General features: G+C 58.2%; 2 protein-coding genes across 2 annotated transcripts; both read right to left on the bottom strand.

Moving 5' to 3' along the window:
* Positions 1–1286: 1286 nt before the first annotated feature.
* On the bottom strand, positions 1287–15833 carry LOC135330062 (uncharacterized). The gene is given in 4 exon segments (XM_064521238.1): positions 1287–4288; positions 10611–13281; positions 13284–13398; positions 13401–15833. Coding segments are annotated over 4 exon segments (5772 nt in total). The 5' UTR covers positions 13584–15833; the 3' UTR covers positions 1287–1485.
* A 277-nt stretch (positions 15834–16110) lies between these two features.
* On the bottom strand, positions 16111–21863 carry LOC135330001 (protocadherin gamma-B5-like). Its single transcript, XM_064520776.1, has one exon. The coding sequence runs from the start codon at positions 19489–19491 to the stop codon at positions 16870–16872; it is 2622 nt and encodes an 873-aa protein (XP_064376846.1). The 5' UTR covers positions 19492–21863; the 3' UTR covers positions 16111–16869.
* Between the last annotated feature and the right edge of the window lie 944 nt (positions 21864–22807).

The following is a 22807-nucleotide window of genomic DNA, read 5'->3' as shown; positions in this document are numbered from 1 at the left end:
CATCCTGCCGGGGTGAGGCCTCTGAGGACAGCATGAGTGGCACTGTAGTGGCGCCCGTCTGCCCAAGTGTCAGCAGAAACAGGGCTACGTTGAATGCTTGCTGCCCGCTATGGCAAGAAACGCCTCTGCCCAGGGGTCGGCACCTTGGGGGCACTACGTTTCACCTCCAAGACCAGGGAGACGTGGAGGAAGGAAGGAGCTCTCTTCCTCTGCCTTCAGCGACGCCCTGATGCATTCCAGTATTCTCCGGCCCAGCACACGGGCTCTTCAGAAAGACAGTACAGGGCCTGCATGAACTCCGCTGGAAGCCCACACCTTTGCTACCCAGCGACTCTGACAAGCCACTGCCCTCTGTCAGAAGGGGGAGTGGGTTAGCCCCCCTGGAATGGCCACCAAAGAGGACAGCTTCACAGTGAAGTCGCAGTGAAGACAACCAATGACAGTGTTAAAAAAGCATCTTCGAGGAAGAAAAAAACGAAATAAAGACCCCATCTGAACAGCAGAATGAGGCACGCGACTGATTCGCGGAATGCATTCAACCATCCGATTATGCTGCCTGTTTTCCCTCTTATCTGGCACGTGGTTTTCGCGCAGAGCACAAATCCAATTTCTCTTTTCCGTGTGCTCTAGCATCCCCATCACACTTCCATCCCCACCCAGACACGCATTTCCACCCTTTCAGCAATTTGCAGAAATGAGGAATACCAGACCCAAAGTGCCCCTCAGCCTAGAACAAAATAACGAGTAGTCCCTGATCCCAAACAACGGTCGCTCCTACGGGAGGAAATCCCGCTCATTCTTCTGCCTGTTTCTGCTATACCCTTACAACAAACCCAAGGGGAGAGGGAAAAGACCAGCGACTTCACTCCCAGGCACACGGTTCTGCCCCTCACGCCGACACCCTGCTCGAAAGCGGCCGGTTCGACAAGAACACGCCAAAACCGCAACACAAGGCACCGCTCCTCCTGCCGGGGCGAGGCCTCTGAAGACAGCATGAGACGAGGACGGGGTCTCCAAGGGACACATGAGATGAACTCATCGCGAATCACGCAGGGAAATCAGGCCCGGCCAAAGCCATGGGTCGCACGAGTGCTACCCCTTCTGGAGCAGCCTTCCACCAGAACCTGGCAGGGCGGGCAGCCACCTGGGAATCAGGCGTCGCGCACCCACACACGGCACACACACAGACCGACCCTCCCGGCCACCCTCCACGCACCCCACGCGTTCAGCGGCATGAGCACACCCGGCCTCCAGGCGCTCCCCACACGCCGAAAATCTGGAAACAAAACAACCCTTGTCATCCTGAAACGTCAGTCCCATTCGCCCACTCCCCACAAGCAGAAGCAATTGATTGCAATATAGACAAGGAGGACCCACGTTCACCATTATTGACGCAAACCGCTTCAAACGGCACTACTCTATCGATCACAACCTCCCAAGCGAGCCTACGCGTGTGCTTGGTGAGGACGCGAAAGGGGCCGTGGTTCACTTCCTCCTGTTAGTCACGAGAAAAGCCATCATCCCTTCCCACCGCAGCAGACAAGTGCAAACGACAGAAGCCCCCGCCGCCAGCCCCTGCCGCGCACACACACACACACACACACACACACACATGCGCGGGCTCGGTGTGAAGATAACGAAGGGTGCGAGAAGAGGACTGGGTCGGATACCGACCTGCACTGCGTCGGCGTCGGACGGCGGCTCTGCCGGGGCACGGCTGCTGCTCGGCGTCAGCATCGCGGGCGGCTCCCCGCTGAGAAGATCCTCGACGGCGCGGGCGGGCAGCGGGGCCGGCAGCAAAGCGCACTCGGCGACGGCGCGGCCCGGGGCCACGCAGAGGTTGTAGGAGTAGGGCAAGGTGCCCTCGCAGAAGTCGGCCGGGAAGGCGGGGCCGGCCACGGAGAAGCGCTCGGCGCCCAGGCAGCGCAGGACGGCGGGCGGCCCGGCGCGGCGCACCCGCGCCGCCACGGCCAGCGCCACGCTCAGCACGAACAAGGCGGAGAGCAGCGCCAGCGCCAGCACCAGGTAGAACTGCAAGTCCGCCGGCGCCTCGGCGCCCGCCGCCCGCTCGCTCAGCGCCGGCAGCGCCTCCTGCAAGCTCTCGGCCAGCACCACGTGCAGCGTGGCCGTGGCCGACAGCGCCGGCTGCCCGTGGTCCTTCACCACCACCACCAGCCGCTGCCTCGCCGCGTCCCGCTCCGACACGGCGCGCGCCGTGCGCACCTCGCCGCTGTGCAGCCCCAGCCGGAACAGCGCCGGCTCCGTCGCCTGCACCAGCTCGTACGACAGCCAGGCGTTGCGCCCCGAGTCCGCGTCCACCGCCACCACCTTGGCCACCAGGTAGCCGGCCTCGGCCGACCGCGGCACCACCTCGAACGGGCCCGCGCCGGGGCTCGACGCCGACGCCGCCGGCCACAGCACCTGCGGCGCGTTGTCGTTGCGGTCCACCACGAAGACGCGCACCGTCGCCGTCGAGCTCCGCGCCGGCGACCCGCCGTCCTGCGCCCTCACCTCCACGGCGAACTCGCGGCACTGCTCGTAGTCGAAGGAGCGCTGCGCGTACAGCGCGCCGCTCCGCGCCTCCACCGACACGTAGGACGCCGCCGCCTCGCCCGCGCTGCCGCCCACCAGCCAGTAGCTCACGCGCCCGTTGGCGCCCGCGTCCGCGTCCCGCGCGCGCACGCGCAGCACCGCCGCGCCCGCCGCGTTGTTCTCCGCCACGTAGGCGCTGTAGGCGGCTTCCTCGAACACGGGCGCGTTGTCGTTCACGTCCGACACGGCCAGCGCCAGCGCGCTGCGGCTGGACAGCGCCGGGCTGCCGCGGTCGCTGGCGACCACCGTCACGTTGTGCTCGGCCGCCCGCTCCCTGTCCAGCAAGCTCGCCGTCACCACCTTGTACGAGCTGCCCGACGACGCCACCACGGCGAACGGCGACTCGCCGTCCAGCTCGCACCGCACCTTCCCGTTGTCGCCAGAGTCCCGGTCTCGCACCTTGATGAGGGCCACGACGGTGCCGGGCGGGGCGTCCTCGGGCACCGGGCTCCACACCGACAACGTCGTTATCTCGGGCGCGTTGTCGTTCTCGTCTGTGATCTCGACGCGGACCTTGCAGTGACCGCTGAGCCCGCCGCCGTCCCTCGCTTCCACCCCGAAGGTGTACTCATTCCTCTCCTCGAAATCCAGAATCGCCTCATTGCGGATGTCGCCGCTGTCGCTGTCTACGCTGAAGACAGCGCGCACAGCCTGCGGCACGTTGCTGAAGGAGTAGGAGACTCGGCCGTTGGAGCCCGCATCCGCATCCGTGGCTCGGACCTGCAGCACCAGCGACCCCGCCGGCAGATTCTCCCGCACTCGCGCCTCGTAGGCGCTTCGGCTGAACACGGGCGCGTTGTCATTGGCGTCCGTCACGTTGATGCGAATCTGCACGGTGCCAGACCTCGCTGGAGCCCCACCGTCCACCGCCGTCAGCACCATCTGGAATGAGCTCTGCTGCTCACGATCCAAAGCTGCTTCTAACACCAGTTCGGGCTGCCTGCTTCCATCCGGGCTCTCCTTCACTGCCAGGCTGAAGGACGGGTTTTCCGTGAGCTGGTAGCTGAGCAGCGAGTTGCTTCCCACATCCGGATCTTGCGCCATCTCCAGCGGAAATCGCGCACCAGGAAGGAGCCATTCCGCGATCTCCAGGTCGAGAGCAGCCTTGCTGAAGACCGGGGAGTTGTCGTTGATGTCCTGGATGGCCACGTCGACGTGGAAAACGTTGAGCGGGTTCTGCACCACCGCCTCGAAACTGACGGAGCAGGACGCAGAGTCGCCGCACATCTCCTCCCGGTCCAGCCGCTCGCTCACGTACAGGTGCCCGTTCTCCGCGCTCACGGCGAAGTAGTGCTTCTCCGAGCTGATCCGCAGCTGGCGTGCCGGCAGCTCTGCCGGGCTCAGCCCCAGGTCTCGCGCCAGCGGCCCCACCACGGAGCCGCTGCCCGTTTCCTCGGGAATGGCGTAGCGCAGCCGCTCCGGCGCCGCCCGGCAGCCCCAGCAGAGCAGCCAAGCGCACAGCAGCACTGCCGCGGCTCCGACGCAGCGGCTTTCGCTGTGCCGGCTTTCCATCTTCAGCGGTCCGCGCTGCGCTCCGTCCTCCCGCCCCTTCCGTGCATTCCGTGCCCGTCCGGCACACGCGGGCACCCCAGCGCGGGGCGGCGGTGCCGGGGCCGCCTCGGCCGCTGCTGATCCCCGCGAACCTGCTTCGTGCTCTCCTTTCTCTGCGCAGAGAGTCCGGCACCTCGCCTGCGCTTAGTACTCGCAAAATACCCTCTGGCGGGGTGAGAAGCGCGGGCGGGACGGCTGGGCTAGACCGCTCGCCGCCTCTCGCGCCGGCCGCTCGGTCCTGCTCGCCCTCTCAGCGGCTGTTTCTGCCTGTGCCGGTGCCCGCCCGCCCGGCGCTGTGCGAGCCAGCAGCCGCCCCGCGGGAGGCTGCGGCGGCTGCGGCTGCGGCAGCCGCATCGGGCAACAGCGGCACCCGGAGTCCCCGCGCCGCAACTGCAGCTCGCCCGCCGCAGCCCACGGCCCCGCGGAAAGCTCCGTGCTCCGGCCGCGCTCTCCCCGGGGGAGCTCATCACCCAGGAGCTGCTGCGTAGCAGCCGGGAGGCGTTGCCGTGTGCCAGCCGCTGCTGTCACAGAAAGTCTCCTCGGGGAAGCAATCACTCGTATTCTCTGGGATCAGCTTCGGTAAGTCAGGGCTGCGGTTTCTGTCCTTTGCCCCGAAGGTGGTGTCGTGAGAAGGTGCTGCAAGAATTATGTATTCCCTTTGGGCGTGTATATCTCACAGAGGCACACGTACTCTCCAAAGCCTGCCTCGATTCCCCATTTCCTGTAAATCTGAGGAAATGCTCTTCGGGTCAGGCACTGGCTTCTCACCACGGCCTCTACCGTTTCATGTTTTAAATTTCTTCGGAAACAAAGAGGCCTCTGCACTCTCGGTGCTAAAATCCATATGCAAACATCAGAGACGATAAATTCCTCAACAGGAGCACTGCAGCATTCTTTTACTTCTCACTAGCTCCACCAAGGACACCACCTGGGGAAAATGGACAGGCGAATGCTCAAGGGCTTCCTCAGTGTTTGCAGCCTCCCTGAACGGGCGGAACTGACACTCCACTCCCACGGCCTGCACAGGCTATAAGTGATGCAGGACTGGAACACATCTCCTCTGTAAGGTGACTCGCTTTCAAGGCCAAACTCTAATCTACAGTCTGTCAGCCTTCAGGGAGTAAGAGAGGCCCTGAAGGGAGTCACCGTCAAAGCATTTAACTTCCCCTAGTAGATGTCCTGGCATAACGATGACGATGGTCCTCTAACCTGCCGTGCTCTAGCAAGGTTTCTAGCACTTCACCCATACTTGTCTGGCCTACAAGTAGGCTGTAATCTCTAAAGAAATGATACTGCATTTCCATTTAAGAGACAGCAGAAGACACTTTGTTTGAGCACAAGGGTGATTCGCCACATTTGACAAAGAGGTGTCTGTTTGGAGTAGAGGCCTATTTTGGAGCTGAAAGATAGGACCCCAGGGAAGCAGTTCTCTTTCCATCCACAGTCTGAACTCACTTGTCCCACATCAAGGGTATTCCAGCAAGCAGTGAACATCTCTCCAGAAGGCCTAGGAGAGGCCTCTGGGTTCAACGAGCCCTACTTCCAATTGTGTAAACACATGCTGCTTTCTGATACACAAAATTCACTCTTCTGTCACTCCAGGCTGAGGAACACATCTTAGGCAGACCATTCAGTCAGAAGGACGTACAGGTAGCTCTCTCAGCACAGCCATAGACACACATGACTCCATTTTCATCTCTTCCACACCTCAACCTCTCCTTCCTCAGCGCAGTGACCCCAAATGGCATTTCTCGCAATGCTTTGCAGCCGTTGAGTTTAGGCACAGGCCCCACTGTACTTGTTTCTGTTTCCCACCCCATTGCTACATTATTGTGGTCATGAGCACGTGGACCTAGCAATAAAGGACACTGGTGATCTCAGTTTCTGGCGATGCCAGCCCCGACTCTTCCCCAAGGACGTACAAAGACTTTGCAGCCTCAGAGCTCTGCACAAATGCAGTCCTGGGTACCACTTGACAAGCCACATGGCCATCCTTGGCTGTGGTGTGGAGAAACGTCCCCCTGAGAAACAATAGCTCCGCTGTCTGCCGTATTTACCCATCCAGAACCCTCATATTCCCTGGAATCCATGTGTCACCTTCTTTTTTCAGGACACACCATAATGTGCATACCACAGTCCCTGTCATCTCATAGGACCACCTCTTGAAGTGTGCAAGATATGTATCTAAAGAGTATAACACTCCTCTAAGGACCTACAGTATTTGGGACCTAGGGTATTCTATTAGGGAAGTACCTCTTCTAAATGATTATCAGTTATGGGAAAAGCTGTACTGTAAGCTCAAGATCGTGTGAAGACTAACAAGATGTCACACACACACTACTAACATGGCCTATGCGCTCCAGGTCCCAACAGCTGTATTAAACATGGCAGTGAAAGTAAGTGCCTGAATGATTCATACATTTTTTGTCACATCAGCACTGTAAAGTTGGAGGCATGCAGAGGATGCCAGCAGACTTCACTGACGTGGGGCTGTCATTTGGAAAAATCAAAACAAAAAACAAAACAGAAAGAAAAGTCAGCAAAAGCACCACAAACCACATCTGTTGGAGTCGTGAGGAAAATAGGGGAGACATGAATGGCAGTTCTCCAGGGCTTTCTCAGTGTTACCAGCCTCTAGGAGGGGGACAGCCATCACTTGAGTCCTACCTTACAACGGCTAGAAGCGATGAAAACCTGGAACACACATCTTCCATAAACAAGAGGGGGTTTTGGTTTTTTAGAGCACAGTTCTAGGCTGGGGCAGCATTCACTGAACTGCATTGCCTCTGACCTCTGAGGCCCAGTGAGATTCGGCACTAAAGATTTCAGTTCCCCTGAGAACTAAGAAAGCATTCTGTCCTCTCGTACTGACACCAAGGGCTCCACACACCGCTGGGAACCATGCTCCAGCTTGCTTTCTCACACTTCACCCATTCTTTCAAGGCCTAAGGATAGGCTGCCGTCTATGAACATACAGTGGTTTATCTCCCCTCTCAAGACAGTGGCGTACCCTGGGAAGAGCACAGCGGTGATTCCCTGCCTAGGTCAAGTGGTGTCTGTGTGGTATGCATGTAGACTTCACAACCTGGAACTTAGCAAGCAGCCCAAGCAGCCATTTTGCTGTTCCAGCCTCTTACTCCATCCACAGCTTGGAGCTCACTCTTCTCCCAAAGTAGGGAATTCCAGCAGTCAGCCAGCAATACTCAGGCACACACTCTAGGAACGGTCTCCTGAATGAGGTGGCAGTACCTCCGATTTGGAAAATGTGCACCGCATTCTGATACATCACGTTCACCCCTCTGTCACTACCCACCAATCTGCACCGAATCCAGCCGCACTGTCAGCAGTGGAGTCTGAAACGGCGCCCTATGTTACTGGGCAGCGCGATGGAGACGTGCTGCTTTGTGGACATGAGATTCACTTTTGGTTTTTGCGAGTTTTCTCGTCCCCTGGGAAAGGGAGGTCAAACGACTTTGGTAACGACAAGGAGTCTGGGTGGGGAACGTGCAATGGAGCGGTGAAGGAGCACGCAGGGTGTGTACACCGGGGTACAGATGAGTTCAGGCAGGTACACAGTACAGCATATGTTGACTACGTCTGATATCTTCTGAGAGCATCCACTAGTACTGACTTCCACAGGTCCCTTATTTTTAGGAGATCTGACAAGCCGCAGTCTCAAAGGACTTCAGAAGGTGAGCTACTGTAGAAAGGAAGCATTGAATCCACCATGTACACCAGTTTCTTTGAGGCAAGTCTTGGTTATACTCTGTGTTTTCATACACCTTTGGGAGCGACAGATACTCAGTGCTTCGGGAGAACACGGCAAGCTATTATTGTCTGGAACAGCAGTATCAGTATATGCTGCCGGTCTTATGAACTATGGAGATAACAAGTTCTAGTCTTAGGACAGTGAACACACCCCTGTTAAATCCTTCTTTCAGAATTGTTTCTCTTAGTGAACGGGATAAACATTAGAATACAGATGAGCAGCAAAAATGCACCCAATGTATTTCCTGCTCCCAGGGTGCTCCAGTTGCCAAGTGTTATTCCGTGAATTGTAAAGGGGAACAATTATCTACTATACTGTGGTAGTGGCTGACTCAGGTGTTTGCAGCCCACTAAAATCAATATGCCAGGTAGAAATCCAAGGAAAGGAAAGGACGAGCAGAAACAAAAATAAGGAAACACTCACAAAAGAAAGCTCAGTAAAGCATCGAAGAAAGGCAGCAACTTGAGAAAGGAGTCGTTTAACGATGACACAATGGCAGCAAAACATATGTTGCAGCAACAGGCACAGAACATTCCAGGAGTGGGGTGGACGGCAGAATGGAAAGGATAAAAGAAGATATTATTGAGTGCAATGCCTACAGAAAAGAGCTTAATCACGTACATATTATTCTCATAGCACTGCCTGTACTGTAAGCTAATGATCATGAGAGGAATAACAGGATGTCTCGCACTGCAGACATGCCCTAAGGGCTCCTGGTCCCAATATCTGTATTGAACGTGATGGAGAAAGTAATCGCCTTCTTGACAAGATCACTACAACATTCTGCGTGTTCTCACCATTTCCACTTTTGCCCCTGATGTCATCCCAAACAAGTATCCTACCAGCACTATCAGGTTCCTGAGTACACACTGCATTCAAACATTATTGGTCACAGCAACACTGTAAAGCTGGAGACATGCAGAGGATGCCGGCGTGACAGCATTCCCACAGAGAGGCAAATGTCCAGAAGACTTCAATGACTCCAGACCGTCAATCACAACGCCCCACCCACCGCCAAAAAGAAAAAAGAAACGAAAAACAATAAAGAAAAGGCCCCAGAAACCACATGTGTTGGAGGTGTGAGGAAAATGGGAGAGATGCACTGCAATTCTTCTACTCATTCTCAGTGTTGGCCACCTCTGGGAACAGGCACAGCCATCACTGGATTCATACTCTACGAAGGCCTAAGGAGATGAAAAACACACATGTTCCTTAAACAACAAGTATATATATTTTTATAGAGCACAGTTCTAGGCTGGGGCAGCGTTCATTGAACTGCATTGCCTCTGACCTCTGAGGCCCAGTGAAACAGTGATATCGACTTGACACGAAAGTTTTTCAGTTCCCCTAAGAACTAAGAAAGCATTCTGTCCTCTTGTACTGACATCAAGGGCTCCACGCACCATTGGGAACCATACTCCAGCCTGCTTTCTCACACTTCACCCATTCTTTCAAGGCCTAAGGATAGGCTGCCGTCTATGAACATACAGTGGTTTATCTCCCCTCTCAAGACAGTGGTGTACCCTGGGAAGAGCACAGTGGTGATTCCCTGCCTAGGTCAAGTGGTGTCTGTGTGGTATGCATGTAGACTTCACAACCTGGAACTTAGCAAGCAGCCATTTCGCTGCTCCAGCCTCTTGCTCCATCCACAGCTTGGAGCTCACTCTTCTCCCAGACAAGCAGGAAATTCCAGGAGGGAACCAGCAATACTCAGGCACACACTATAGGAATGGTCTCCTGAACGAGGTGGCAGTACCTCCGGTTTGGAAAATGTGCACTGCATTCTGATACATCACTTTCACCCCTCTGTCACTACCCGCTGATTAACACTTAACGTGACGAACATTGGGACACAATGAGAAGTGGAAGTCACGGCCAAAACAGGTAAAGGCCCAGGTGGCTCTACTTCCCACCATGCCATGCCTGAACCTCTCACTTCTCTTCCATGCAGTCATACAGTCAGCTTTGATCACAGTGCTACGCTAGCTCTGTGGCCAGCGTCCTCCCTCTTGCAGCTCATGGCTCTTCTCTGTGGATCCTAGACACAACGAGGAAAGTCATTTTCCACACAAAGGCTCTTCTTGCCTCGTTTCCCCACCACTGAGGCAAGAGCAATGGTCAGGCTCAGAACACACCACAAGCATCACTCCTTTTCCTAGCGCCTCCCCCGGAGGACGGTGGTCCTCAGCCCCTGGAAAGAAAGTCAAATCAACCCAGTCCCTGTTTCCCTCCTTAGCCAAGGCCAGATTTGGCTGCAACACGGACACCTGTGCCCTGGCGTGCACCACAGCGGCAGCCTGTGCCTGCATCAGCAAAGAAACCTCCGGCTCTCTGGGAATGAAGGGTCGCATCGTTCTGCCAGGAAGGGACAGACAGTCTCTCTGTGAACATGCTCTTCCTCCTCACCAAGGTCTTCCTCACCAACAAATGCTCGCACTCTACTTCGGACGGACGAAGACACACCAAAGGGTCATCTAGGGTCATGCTAATGTTAAACGCTAAATGCTAATGCTAACGCTAAATGCTTGCGATTCCATTACCCGCGTACTGATTACATCCGTTTTAAAGAGTTAGTATCCCATGAAAAGGGCGTGTTCTGAGAGGAGGGCGAGAACATCAGGGACCGATTGAGAGGCTTTAGGAAAAATGCAAAGAACAAGGCACTCACGAAGAAAATACGCTTTAAAAATGTGTTTACGTTCCTGACAGTTCGGCACCATCTGCAGCGCTGCAAAAGGAAAGTCTGTGGGCAACAGGGACCTTCGAAGCAATCGCAGCCATACCCTTAGCTCTGCCTCTACCTCTGCTTGCTACTCCACCGCTATGTGACAGAAGCGACGACGACCAGGAAAGCAAAGGGACAAGCAGCCCTGCGGAGGGGCGCGGAGGGGCAAAGGCGCGAGGACGGGCGGAGTGAAGAACGACATGGAAACCCTCGCTAGAGGGACTCACCGGGAGGGCGTCTCCGCTGTCGGCGCGGGCACGCGAGGGCTCTTCGGGCAGCAGCAGCGGCGCGCATTTGTCGGGCGGCGGCGCGGCCGGCAGGGTGTTGGAGCAGCTGCCGCCCGGGAAGCGGAGGTGGCTCTTGCGCGAGTCGGCGGTGAGCGAGACCTCGTGCGAGTAGGAGTGCAGGAAGGCGCGGACGCCGTCGATGCCCACGAAGGGCGAGGCGGCGACGGCGCGCGAGGCGCCGCTGCCCGCCGCCAGCAGCCGGGAGCGGCGCCAGCGCCGCAGGCGCAGCGCCAGCAGCGCCAGCAGGAAGGCGAGGAAGAGGCAGCACACGGCCGCCACGGCCACCACCAGCCAGCGCGTCAGGCTGCCGCCCGGCTCGCCCGGCGCCGCCGCGCCGCCCAGGTCCGACAGCAGCTCGGCCACGCTCTCGGCCAGCACCACCGTCAGCGTGGCCGTGGCCGACAGCGCCGGCTGCCCGTGGTCCCTCACCACCACCACCAGGCTCTGCCGCAGCGCGTCGCGCGCCAGCGGGAACCGCGCCGTGCGCACCTCGCCGCTGTGCAGCCCCACGCGGAAGAGCCCCGGCTCCGTGGCCTTGGCCAGCTCGTAGGACAGCCAGGCGTTCTGCCCCGAGTCCGCGTCCACCGCCACCACCTTGGCCACCAGCGCCCCGGGCTCGGCGGCGCGCGGCGCCAGCTCCACGCCCGTCCAGCCGGCGCCCGGCGCCGCCGGCGGGTACAGCACCTGCGGCGCGTTGTCGTTCTCGTCCACGATGAAGAGCCGCACCGACACGTTGCTGCTCAGCGCCGGCGCGCCGCCGTCCTCCGCGCGCACCCACAGCCCCACCTCGCGCACCTCCTCGTAGTCGAAGGAGCGCAGCGCGTACAGCGCGCCCGTCTCCGCGTGCACCGACACGTACGACGAGAGCGGCGCGCCCCGCACCTGCCCCTCGCACAGCCGGTACCGCACGCGCGCGTTCTGCCCCCAGTCCGCGTCCGCCGCCCGCACCGTCAGCACCAGCGCGCCCTTGGCGTTGTTCTCGGGCAGCCAGGCGCTGTAGCGCGCCTCCGCGAACACCGGCGCGTTGTCGTTCACGTCCAGCACGCGCAGCGGCAGCACCGCGCTGCTGCGCAGCGCCGGCGCCCCGCCGTCCGTCGCCCGCACCGTCACGTTGTACTCCGACACCTCCTCGCGGTCCAGCTCCCTCGCCGTCACCACGCTGTAGTAGTCCCCGACGGACTTCTCCAGACGGAACGGCAGCGTGTCTGCGAGCGACAGCCTGACCTCTCCACTGGCCCCTGAATCTTCGTCTTTCACATTGATAAAAGCGATTATGGTCCCCGGGGGACTGTCCTCGGACACGGAGCTCACGACGGACGTCACCGTGATTAGAGGCGCGTTGTCATTGACGTCGATCACGCTCACTAGGACTTTGGCCCTGGCCGAGAGGTCCCCGCCATCCTTCGCCTGCACCTCCAGCTCGTACAGAGCCGCTTCCTCGTAGTCCAGCCTCCCCGCCGCCGCGACGTCCCCGGTGCGGGCGTCCACCTGGAAGAGGCGCGACGCTGCGGCGGGCGTCCTGCGCAACGAGTAGGTCAGCTCGGCATTGGTGCCCTCGTCCGCATCGGTGGCGTTCACGGTGAGCAGCCGCGACCCCACGGGCACGTCCTCGCGCACGCGCACCGTGTACACCGCCTGGCTGAACACCGGCGCGTTGTCGTTCGCGTCCAGCACCAGCACGCGGATCCGCGCCGTGCCCGTCCGCGCCGGCTCCCCGCCGTCCACCGCCGTCAGCACCAGCTCGTGGATGGCGCTTTCCTCCCGGTCCAGCGCCTGCGCCAGCACCAGCTCCGCGGACTTCGAGCCGTCCGGTCCCGCTAGCACCTCCAGACCGAAGTGTTCGTCGCCGCTCAGTTCATAGCGCTGCAGGGCATTCAGCCCCACGTCCGCGTCTTGCGCTTCTTCCAGCGAGTATCGCGTTCCCACGGCTGTCAGCTCACTGATTCGAAACTGCAGTTTATCTTGCTGGAACTTGGGAGCGTTGTCATTCACGTCGGTGATTTCTATTTGCACGGTGAAAAGTTGGGCTTGATTCTGTACCAGAATCTGCGAATAGATCAGGCACGTCTGCACCCGCCCGCAGACCTGCTCTCTGTCTATGCGTTCCGCCGTCACTAAATGGCCGGTCTTCTCATGCAGAGCAAAATACTGCTTCCTACCTTCGGAAAGTACGCGGGCGCCGCGTTGGCGGAGCGCCGCCAGCTCCAGCCCCAGGTCCTTGGCCACGTCGCCCACGAAAGAGCCCTTCTGCATCTCCTCGGGCACCGCGTAGCGCAGCTGCCCCCACGCCAGCTCCCACGCCGCCACCAAGGCGCACCACAGCAGCGCTCGCCCTCGCCCTCGGGCTCTCCCTCGGCCGCCCCAGCGCCTCCGTGTGTCCGCTCGCATCTCCGCCGCGGCCCCGCCGGCCCCGAAATCCCGCGGGCTCCTCCGCGCCGCTGTCGCTCCGGCCCGGCGCTCCGGCCCGCTCTCGCCGCCCCCTCCGCCTCGCTGCAGCACGGCTCCGCACCGCCGCGGCCGCTCCGAGCCCGCCCAGCCGCCGAGCCAGCGAGCGAGCCCGGGGCTGCGGCGGGCGGGGCTGGCTGCAGCGCTCCGCTCCCTCCTCTCCTCCTTGGTGAGCAGCGGCGCCCGCAGCCTCCGCCCGGAACTGCAGCCACATATTTCACCCCAGCCTCCCACTCGTTGCGTTTTCCACGCCTATCCCGCACTATAGGGGCAGAAAAAAAGTCGTGCTCGAGAACTGGGGATTCGCACAAGCGGAATAGTTTCTGCATCTGCAGTTCCCCTCTTTGGATACTGCGATACGAAGCAAGCTGAGGATGCAAGAAATGAGGGAAGAGTTCCTTTGGGGGTGTTCTATCCATCTTCTCTACCGCAGGGCAAAAGAAAAGAAAAAAAAAAGGAAAAGAAACGAGGGAAAAAAAAGTGAAAAAAAGCGCTTCTCGTAAAGTAGATTACACTCTATATGCCGGCCAGTAAATGTCATGGACCCATCGTCCCGATCTTCTAAGTGAGGACTTTCCACCACGAATCGCACAGCTCTTTGCAAGAGCCGTGCGAACGATTTCCTGCCCCGCCACCAATCTTCTCAACAGCAATAGACCACTGGCTGCCTTCGAATTCGTTTTCTACCTCCAAAGAATTATCTTGTCGCTGTAGGCATCTTATGGTACTATGCAAAGGCATTTGTGAAAACCACCTGCGCCGAGCCCATCCCCTCAGCAACACCCAGGAGCCTTTCCTCCCTGGAACGGGGAAAACCGTCGCCACGAGGGCACAGTTAGCCGGCAAGAAAAGACCCCTAACGTTAAAGGAACCAACAGCGGATGAACACCGGCATGAACGAACAGATGAGACTTGAGTAAGATAAACGGAACCCTGAGTAATCTGTAGAGAACCGCTAGCATTCACCTCTGTGAGGCTACAGCGAGGGTCAAGGAGCGCAAAGGAACCCCTCTGAGACAGGCGAGCACCTTCTCACCTGAGCATGACACTGGAATACAACGAGTCACTTCGCATTCCAACACCCAGACTAACAGCAAAACAGTGTGGAAGCTCACTGAGATCCTCGTAGGCGGAGGAGGAGCAGAAATGAAAGGCATTACTGAGTAAGACTAAACTAGACGACAGATATCTCATGAGCTGCAGGACTGAGTCAGGACTGGGTACGTAATTACCCCAGGCAAACGATATCGCACGTGACGTTTCTGGTACTCATGTCAGTACTGATGTCAGCTGTCTGGTACGAACGACAGTTTATAAAAGGAGAAGGATCCCCGATCGCCTCCCTGGACTATCTGTGTTTTCCCTGCAACGAACTCAGAGCAACCTGACAAGGCACTTACTACCCGTGCTAGTATTTCATTCATGAATGCACCTTTGGAGGTGCACCATTCCTTCCTATTTCAACATTCAAACAGAACCTGGCAGGGAAAAAAAACACCTGCCTTTTAAGATAGGTCCCATCCTGCGGGGGTGAGGCCTCTGAGGACAGCATGAGTGGCACTGTAGTGGCGCCCGTCTGCCCAAGTGTCAGCAGAAACAGGGCTACGTTGAATGCTTGCTGCCCGCTATGGCAAGAAACGCCTCTGCCCAGGGGTCGGCACCTTGGGGGCACTACGTTTCACCTCCAAGACCAGGGAGACGTGGAGGAAGGAAGGAGCTCTCTTCCTCTGCCTTCAGCGACGCCCTGATGCATTCCAGTATTCTCCGGCCCAGCACACGGGCTCTTCAGAAAGACAGTACAGGGCCTGCATGAACTCCGCTGGAAGCCCACACCTTTGCTACCCAGCGACTCTGACAAGCCACTGCCCTCTGTCAGAAGGGGGAGTGGATTAGCCCCCCTGGAATGGCCACCAAAGAGGACAGCTTCACAGTGAAGTCGCAGTGAAGACAACCAATGACAGTGTTAAAAAAGCATCTTCGAGGAAGAAAAAAACGAAATAAAGACCCCATCTGAACAGCAGAATGAGGCACGCGACTGATTCGCGGAATGCATTCAACCATCCGATTATGCTGCCTGTTTTCCCTCTTATCTGGCACGTGGTTTTCGCGCAGAGCACAAATCCAATTTCTCTTTTCCGTGTGCTCTAGCATCCCCATCACACTTCCATCCCCACCCAGACACGCATTTCCACCCTTTCAGCAATTTGCAGAAATGAGGAATACCAGACCCAAAGTGCCCCTCAGCCTAGAACAAAATAACGAGTAGTCCCTGATCCCAAACAACGGTCGCTCCTACGGGAGGAAATCCCGCTCATTCTTCTGCCCGTTTCTGCTATACCCTTACAACAAACCCAAGGGGAGAGGGAAAAGACCAGCGACTTCACTCCCAGGCACACGGTTCTGCCCCTCACGCCGACACCCTGCTCGAAAGCGGCCGGTTCGACAAGAACACGCCAAAACCGCAACACAAGGCACCGCTCCTCCTGCCGGGGCGAGGCCTCTGAGGACAGCATGAGACGAGGACGGGGTCTCCAAGGGACACATGAGATGAACTCATCGCGAATCACGCAGGGAAATCAGGCCCGGCCAAAGCCATGGGTCGCACGAGTGCTACCCCTTCTGGAGCAGCCTTCCACCAGAACCTGGCAGGGCGGGCAGCCACCTGGGAATCAGGCGTCGCGCACCCACACACGGCACACACACAGACCGACCCTCCCGGCCACCCTCCACGCACCCCCACGCGTTCAGCGGCATGAGCACACCCGGCCTCCAGGCGCTCCCCACACGCCGAAAATCGGGAAACAAAACAACCCTTGTCATCCTGAAACGTCAGTCCCATTCGCCCACTCCCCACAAGCAGAAGCAATAAATTGCAATATAGACAAGGAGGACCTACGTTCATCATTACTGATGCAAACGGCTTCAAACGGCACTACTCTATCGACCACAACCTCCCAAGCGAGCCTACGCATGTGCCTGGTGAGGACGCGAAAGGGGCCGTGGTTCACTTCCTCCTGTTAGTCACGAGAAAAACGATCATCCCTTCCCACCGCAGCAGACAAGTGCAAACGACAGAAGCCCCCGCCGCCAGCCCCTGCCGCGCACACACACACACGCACACACAGAGAGACAAAAAGACACGCACACACACAAACAGACACACGCGCTCGGTGTGAAGATAACGAAGGGTGCGAGAAGAGGACTGGGTCGGATACCGACCTGCACTGCGTCGGCATCCGACGGCGGCTCGGATGCTATTTGGAGGAGGGAAAAGCAGTATTGCGTGAAGTACGAGTTACACGATCTTTCATGAGCTACAAGACTGTTGTGACTGGCTGTTAAAATACCCGTGTCATTCAATGTGACAACAGGCATTTATGTCACTAATTTCTATGATAGCTTATAAAATGACAAGTATCCGCAATCAATTCCCTGTGTATTCTCTTCGGTACATTTCCGAAAAAGTTATCAAAAGAACCTTACGAAAGCACATGTTGCTCTTAAAAAGAGGGCGTTATACTATTGTTTCTTCCATTCACTCGCTCATTCACTTCTAAAGGCCCCACTCGTATGTAATATTCAAATATACTCGTGGAGAACCAACGAATTTTGCTAAAGATTAACAAAACTATAAATGCTAACGAGGTGTGAGAGAAGGGGACTGGGGTCGGCTTACCGACCTGCACTGCGTCGGCGTCGGACGGCGGCTCTGCCGGCGCACGGCTGCTGCTCGACGTCAGCATCGCGGGCGGCTCCCCGCTGAGAAGATCCTCGACGGCGCGGGCGGGCAGCGGGGCCGGCAGCAAAGCGCACTCGGCGACGGCGCGGCCCGGGGCCACGCAGAGGTTGTAGGAGTAGGGCAAGGTGCCCTCGCAGAAGTCGGCCGGGAAGGCGGGGCCGGCCACGGAGAAGCGCTCGGCGCCCAGGCAGCGCAGGACGGCGGGCGGCCCGGCGCGGCGCACCCGCGCCGCCACGGCCAGCGCCACGCTCAGCACGAACAAGGCGGAGAGCAGCGCCAGCGCCAGCACCAGGTAGAACTGCAAGTCCGCCGGCGCCTCGGCGCCCGCCGCCCGCTCGCTCAGCGCCGGCAGCGCCTCCTGCAAGCTCTCGGCCAGCACCACGTGCAGCGTGGCCGTGGCCGACAGCGCCGGCTGCCCGTGGTCCTTCACCACCACCACCAGCCGCTGCCTCGCCGCGTCCCGCTCCGACACGGCGCGCGCCGTGCGCACCTCGCCGCTGTGCAGCCCCAGCCGGAACAGCGCCGGCTCCGTCGCCTGCACCAGCTCGTACGACAGCCAGGCGTTGCGCCCCGAGTCCGCGTCCACCGCCACCACCTTGGCCACCAGGTAGCCGGCCTCGGCCGACCGCGGCACCACCTCGAACGGGCCCGCGCCGGGGCTCGACGCCGACGCCGCCGGCCACAGCACCTGCGGCGCGTTGTCGTTGCGGTCCACCACGAAGACGCGCACCGTCGCCGTCGAGCTCCGCGCCGGCGACCCGCCGTCCTGCGCCCTCACCTCCACGGCGAACTCGCGGCACTGCTCGTAGTCGAAGGAGCGCTGCGCGTACAGCGCGCCGCTCCGCGCCTCCACCGACACGTAGGACGCCGCCGCCTCGCCCGCGCTGCCGCCCACCAGCCAGTAGCTCACGCGCCCGTTGGCGCCCGCGTCCGCGTCCCGCGCGCGCACGCGCAGCACCGCCGCGCCCGCCGCGTTGTTCTCCGCCACGTAGGCGCTGTAGGCGGCTTCCTCGAACACGGGCGCGTTGTCGTTCACGTCCGACACGGCCAGCGCCAGCGCGCTGCGGCTGGACAGCGCCGGGCTGCCGCGGTCGCTGGCGACCACCGTCACGTTGTGCTCGGCCGCCCGCTCCCTGTCCAGCAAGCTCGCCGTCACCACCTTGTACGAGCTGCCCGACGACGCCACCACGGCGAACGGCGACTCGCCGTCCAGCTCGCACCGCACCTTCCCGTTGTCGCCAGAGTCCGCGTCGTGCACGTTCAAGAGCGCCACGACGGTGCCGGGCGGGGCGTCCTCGGGCACCGGGCTCCACACCGACAACGTCGTTATCTCGGGCGCGTTGTCGTTCTCGTCTGTGATCTCGACGCGGACCTTGCAGTGACCGCTGAGCCCGCCGCCGTCCCTCGCTTCCACCCCGAAGGTGTACTCATTCCTCTCCTCGAAATCCAGAATCGCCTCATTGCGGATGTCGCCGCTGTCGCTGTCTACGCTGAAGACAGCGCGCACAGCCTGCGGCACGTTGCTGAAGGAGTAGGAGACTCGGCCGTTGGAGCCCGCATCCGCATCCGTGGCTCGGACCTGCAGCACCAGCGACCCCGCCGGCAGATTCTCCCGCACTCGCGCCTCGTAGGCGCTTCGGCTGAACACGGGCGCGTTGTCATTGGCGTCCGTCACGTTGATGCGAATCTGCACGGTGCCAGACCTCGCTGGAGCCCCACCGTCCACCGCCGTCAGCACCATCTGGAAGGAGCTCTGCTGCTCACGATCCAAAGCTGCTTCTAACACCAGTTCGGGCTGCCTGCTTCCATCCGGGCTCTCCTTCACTGCCAGGCTGAAGGACGGGTTTTCCGTGAGCTGGTAGCTGAGCAGCGAGTTGCTTCCCACATCCGGATCTTGCGCCATCTCCAGCGGAAATCGCGCACCAGGAAGGAGCAATTCCCCGATCTCCAGGTCGAGAGCAGCCTTGCTGAAGACCGGGGAGTTGTCGTTGATGTCCTGGATAGCCACGTCGACGTGGAAAACGTTGAGCGGGTTCTGCACCACCGCCTCGAAACTGACGGAGCAGGACACAGAGTCGCCGCACATCTCCTCCCGGTCCAGCCGCTCGCTCACGTACAGGTGCCCGTCCTCCGCGCTCACGGCGAAGTGTTTCAGGTGCCGTTTAGCCGCCGAGACCAGCCGCAGCTGGCGTGCCGGCAGCTCTGCCGGGCTCAGCCCCAGGTCCCGCGCCAGCGGCCCCACCACGGAGCCGCTGCCCGTTTCCTCGGGAATGGCGTAGCGCAGCCGCTCCGGCGCCGCCCGGCAGCACACCGGCAGCAGCACGGCCAGCAGCGCGACGTGCCTGGCTGCTGCGCGGCGCTGCGCTGCCTGCCCCGCTCCCATCGCCGCCGCTCGCCGCCTTCCCGGCGCCTCTCCTCCCGTCCTCCGACGCTTCCCTGCTCTGCAGATCCCTCGCAGCTGGCTCGCGGATCAGCAGGCGCGGCGCGGCGAGAGCCAGCCCGCCTCTGCGTTGCTCTGCGCTGCCCTGCTCTGCGCTGCCCTGCTGCGCTCTGCTGCGCTCTGCTCTGCCGGCTCCGAGGCGGGCGCTGTGCGAGCGAGCTGCCGCCCCGCGGGAGGCTGCGGCCGCTCCGGTTCCGGCTTCGTCTCCGGCTGCGGCTGCGGCGCCGCGTTGGGCAACAGCGGCACCCGGAGGCCCCGCGCCGCCACTGCAGCCGGCTCGCACTCGCGCACAGGCAGAATGAAGGCGTTCTGCACTTTGATTCTCCCTAAGACCCAGCAGTTGCGGTAAAACCCTGTGATTAGCTGCACAGAAAACGGAGAAGTAGCCCGGCGTCTTGCACGAAAGACATCTTGCTCTTTCCCATCTGAGGAGCCAGTTCTATCATTTCGTGCAGGGCCCGCCTCACCGCGTTCCAGGTACATGAAGTGGAAACACGACTTTTCAAACGGGAATTTGGCGGCATTCTACCCAAGCAGCCGCAAGACACTGCATTCCCGAGATGTCTGTGTTTGCCGCAGGCCGAATGCAGCCCAAAACGCATGAATTAGGCACGGTGATATGAAAGGGATTGCAAGGTGTCTTCTACCTGCACCTAATGACTTCACCAAGCTTTGGCCTTTTCCTTTTATTCGTATAAAAAAACCCCTCAGCTGCACTTCATTAAAACCAAAGCGAGAACCACAAGGACAGTAAAAGCAGCAGACCCGTACGATGATTTCATAGCTTGAGAAGACTTTGAAAGCAAGATCTCACTGTCAGCCTTTTTGTTTGTTGTGGCATCTTCTGCGTGGGTGAGTGTGTCTCATTTCCTGACTCGGGACGAATACTGAGAAAGAAATAAGTATGACAGCGTGATAAATAAGATTCCTCATGCACAGGACGGAACGTGTGCCCAATCTGAAAAGGAGACTGGTCTAAATAGTTCTGCACTTCTATTTCTGGTAGGCCACACCAATTTGGTGAAGCCCTGTGCTTAGTTACAAGGAAAAGGGAGACGTAGTAGGAAATCCTGGAAGACCAAGCTATTCCTCCTCCTCAGTTTTGGGATCAGGTCTGTGAGTTTATGCCAGGCCTCCACACGCTTTCCAGCTTGTCAGAGTTTCACCTTTTTGTTCAGGTATGTGTCTGAAGTTTGTTCTGTGCTTTGTTTTTCAAGACGAAAGAGCAAATAATACTGACTGAGAAAAATGGACCCTAGAATTGTTTGCCCTGAGCACATCCGGACACTGATGGCTATTCTGTCCATAAAAAGCTTGGGGTGCACTGGGTTGAAACTCTGCAGTTCCAGGTCTACTGTAAAATGAGGAGGTATAAAATAGAGGTATCCAGTAAGTGAAATCTACTGAGGAGGCTGCTCCCAAAGCTCACAGCATAGACTGTAGCCACATTTCCTCAGCTACACTGAGGTGTCACTGGTGGTGACACACAGTGAATAAGACTGGATGAAACCACAGCCGTGGGTGGGATATAACAAAGAAGACCAACGTTTACACCCATCTTCTATTCACTTAAAATTATAACTCAGACAACTCTTCGACCTGCTCTATGTCTACCCAGACAGATTTCTTCAACCTGCCTAAGCGTGGTGCAACAAAGGTGGAAGTGATGAACCAGCAATGTGGCCTCATATAGGCTCTTTTTGAACTTATATCTCTCCTAGCCAAGGCCGGAATTGGCTGCAACACGGACACCTGTGCCCTGGCGTGCACCGTGTCGGCAGCCTGCATCTGCATCGGCAAAGAAACCTGCTACTCTCTGGGAACAAAGGGTCGCATCGTTCTGCCAGGAAGGGACAGACAGTCTCTGTGAACACGTTTTTCCTCCTCACCAAGGTCTTCCTCACCAGCAAATGTTCACACTCTACTTCCGATGCAGTAAGACACACACGAAGGTCACCTGCGCCTAGAGAGCACATCTTTACACAGAGTGCTGCCTAAGTGCTTGTGAGCACTAAGTGCTGGTGATAGCATTAGTACCGAGTTGGTAAAAACGTTTTAAATGACATGAAATGAAAGAGCAGTTCATGAAAGAGTTTCATGAGAAACGCAGCCTTTCTTACCCCTTCTTCCAGCGTAGTTCGGAACACTTGATGTCCTACAACTAGCACAGTATAAGCGGGAGCAGCTTAAAGGAGGGAACAGACGTCACACGCCATAGAAGAAGTGAAATAATTAACCCTTCACAATCAAATACCTGCAGAGCTCTTGTCCTTCCATATCGTCTGCAAGGCTGCCAAGGCTGCCAAGGCTGCCAACACTACAGACACACCCAGGGGACATAAGGACCAGGGGACAGACAGTCTCTCTGTGAACACGGTCTTCCTCCTCACCAAGGTTTTCCTCACTACTTCAAACGCAGTAAGACACGCAAAAGGGTCAGCTATGCCTAGAGAGCACGTCTTTACACAGAGTGCTGCCTAAGTGCTTGTGAGTGCTAACTGCTGATGATATCGTTAGTATCGAGTTGGTTAAAAACGTTTTAAATGACATGAAATGAAAGAGCTGTGTTTTAGGAGCGTGGTGATAAAAGAAGGCACCAACGCACAGACTCTCTCGGGAAAGGTGCGAACGATAACCCGATCGTTTCTTTTACCTTCAAGCCATCTGCAGCGCTGCCGAACAGCACATGAGAAAATTACCGGCATGTAGGGACATTAGGGCCAACCGCAGCCATATCTTTACCTTTACCTCAGCTTTACCTTTACCTCAGCTTTACCTTTACCAACGTTTACATCCAGCTTCTATTGACTTAAAATTACAACTCAGACAACTCTTCGACCTGCACTATGTCTACCCAGATGGAATTCTTCAACCTTTACCTCTTCTTCTAACGCCACCGCTAGCTACAAGATGAACAGTAAAGCAAACGGACCAGCAGCACCCTGGATTAACAGGACCCTGCCTCAGGACAGGCCACGACGTTGCTATGCGAGCAGGCGTTTGTGGTGAGCGAGGTCATTCAGAAGCAGCACTTCATGAGAAACGCAGCCTTTCTTACCCCTTCTTCCAACGTAGTTCGGAACACTTGATGTCCTACAACTAGCACAGTATAAGCGGGAGCAGCTTAAAGGAGGGAACAGACGTCACACGCCATAGAAGAAGTGAAATAATTAACCCTTCACAATCAAATACCTGCAGAACTCTTGTCCTTCCATATCGTCTGCAAGGCTGCCAAGCAGAAATCGTAAGAAACACTACA

This window comes from Dromaius novaehollandiae, chromosome 15 (genome assembly GCF_036370855.1).
Source record: "Dromaius novaehollandiae isolate bDroNov1 chromosome 15, bDroNov1.hap1, whole genome shotgun sequence".
Lineage (NCBI taxonomy): Eukaryota > Metazoa > Chordata > Aves > Casuariiformes > Dromaiidae > Dromaius > Dromaius novaehollandiae.
This window is presented reverse-complemented; position numbering and strand designations above follow the sequence as displayed.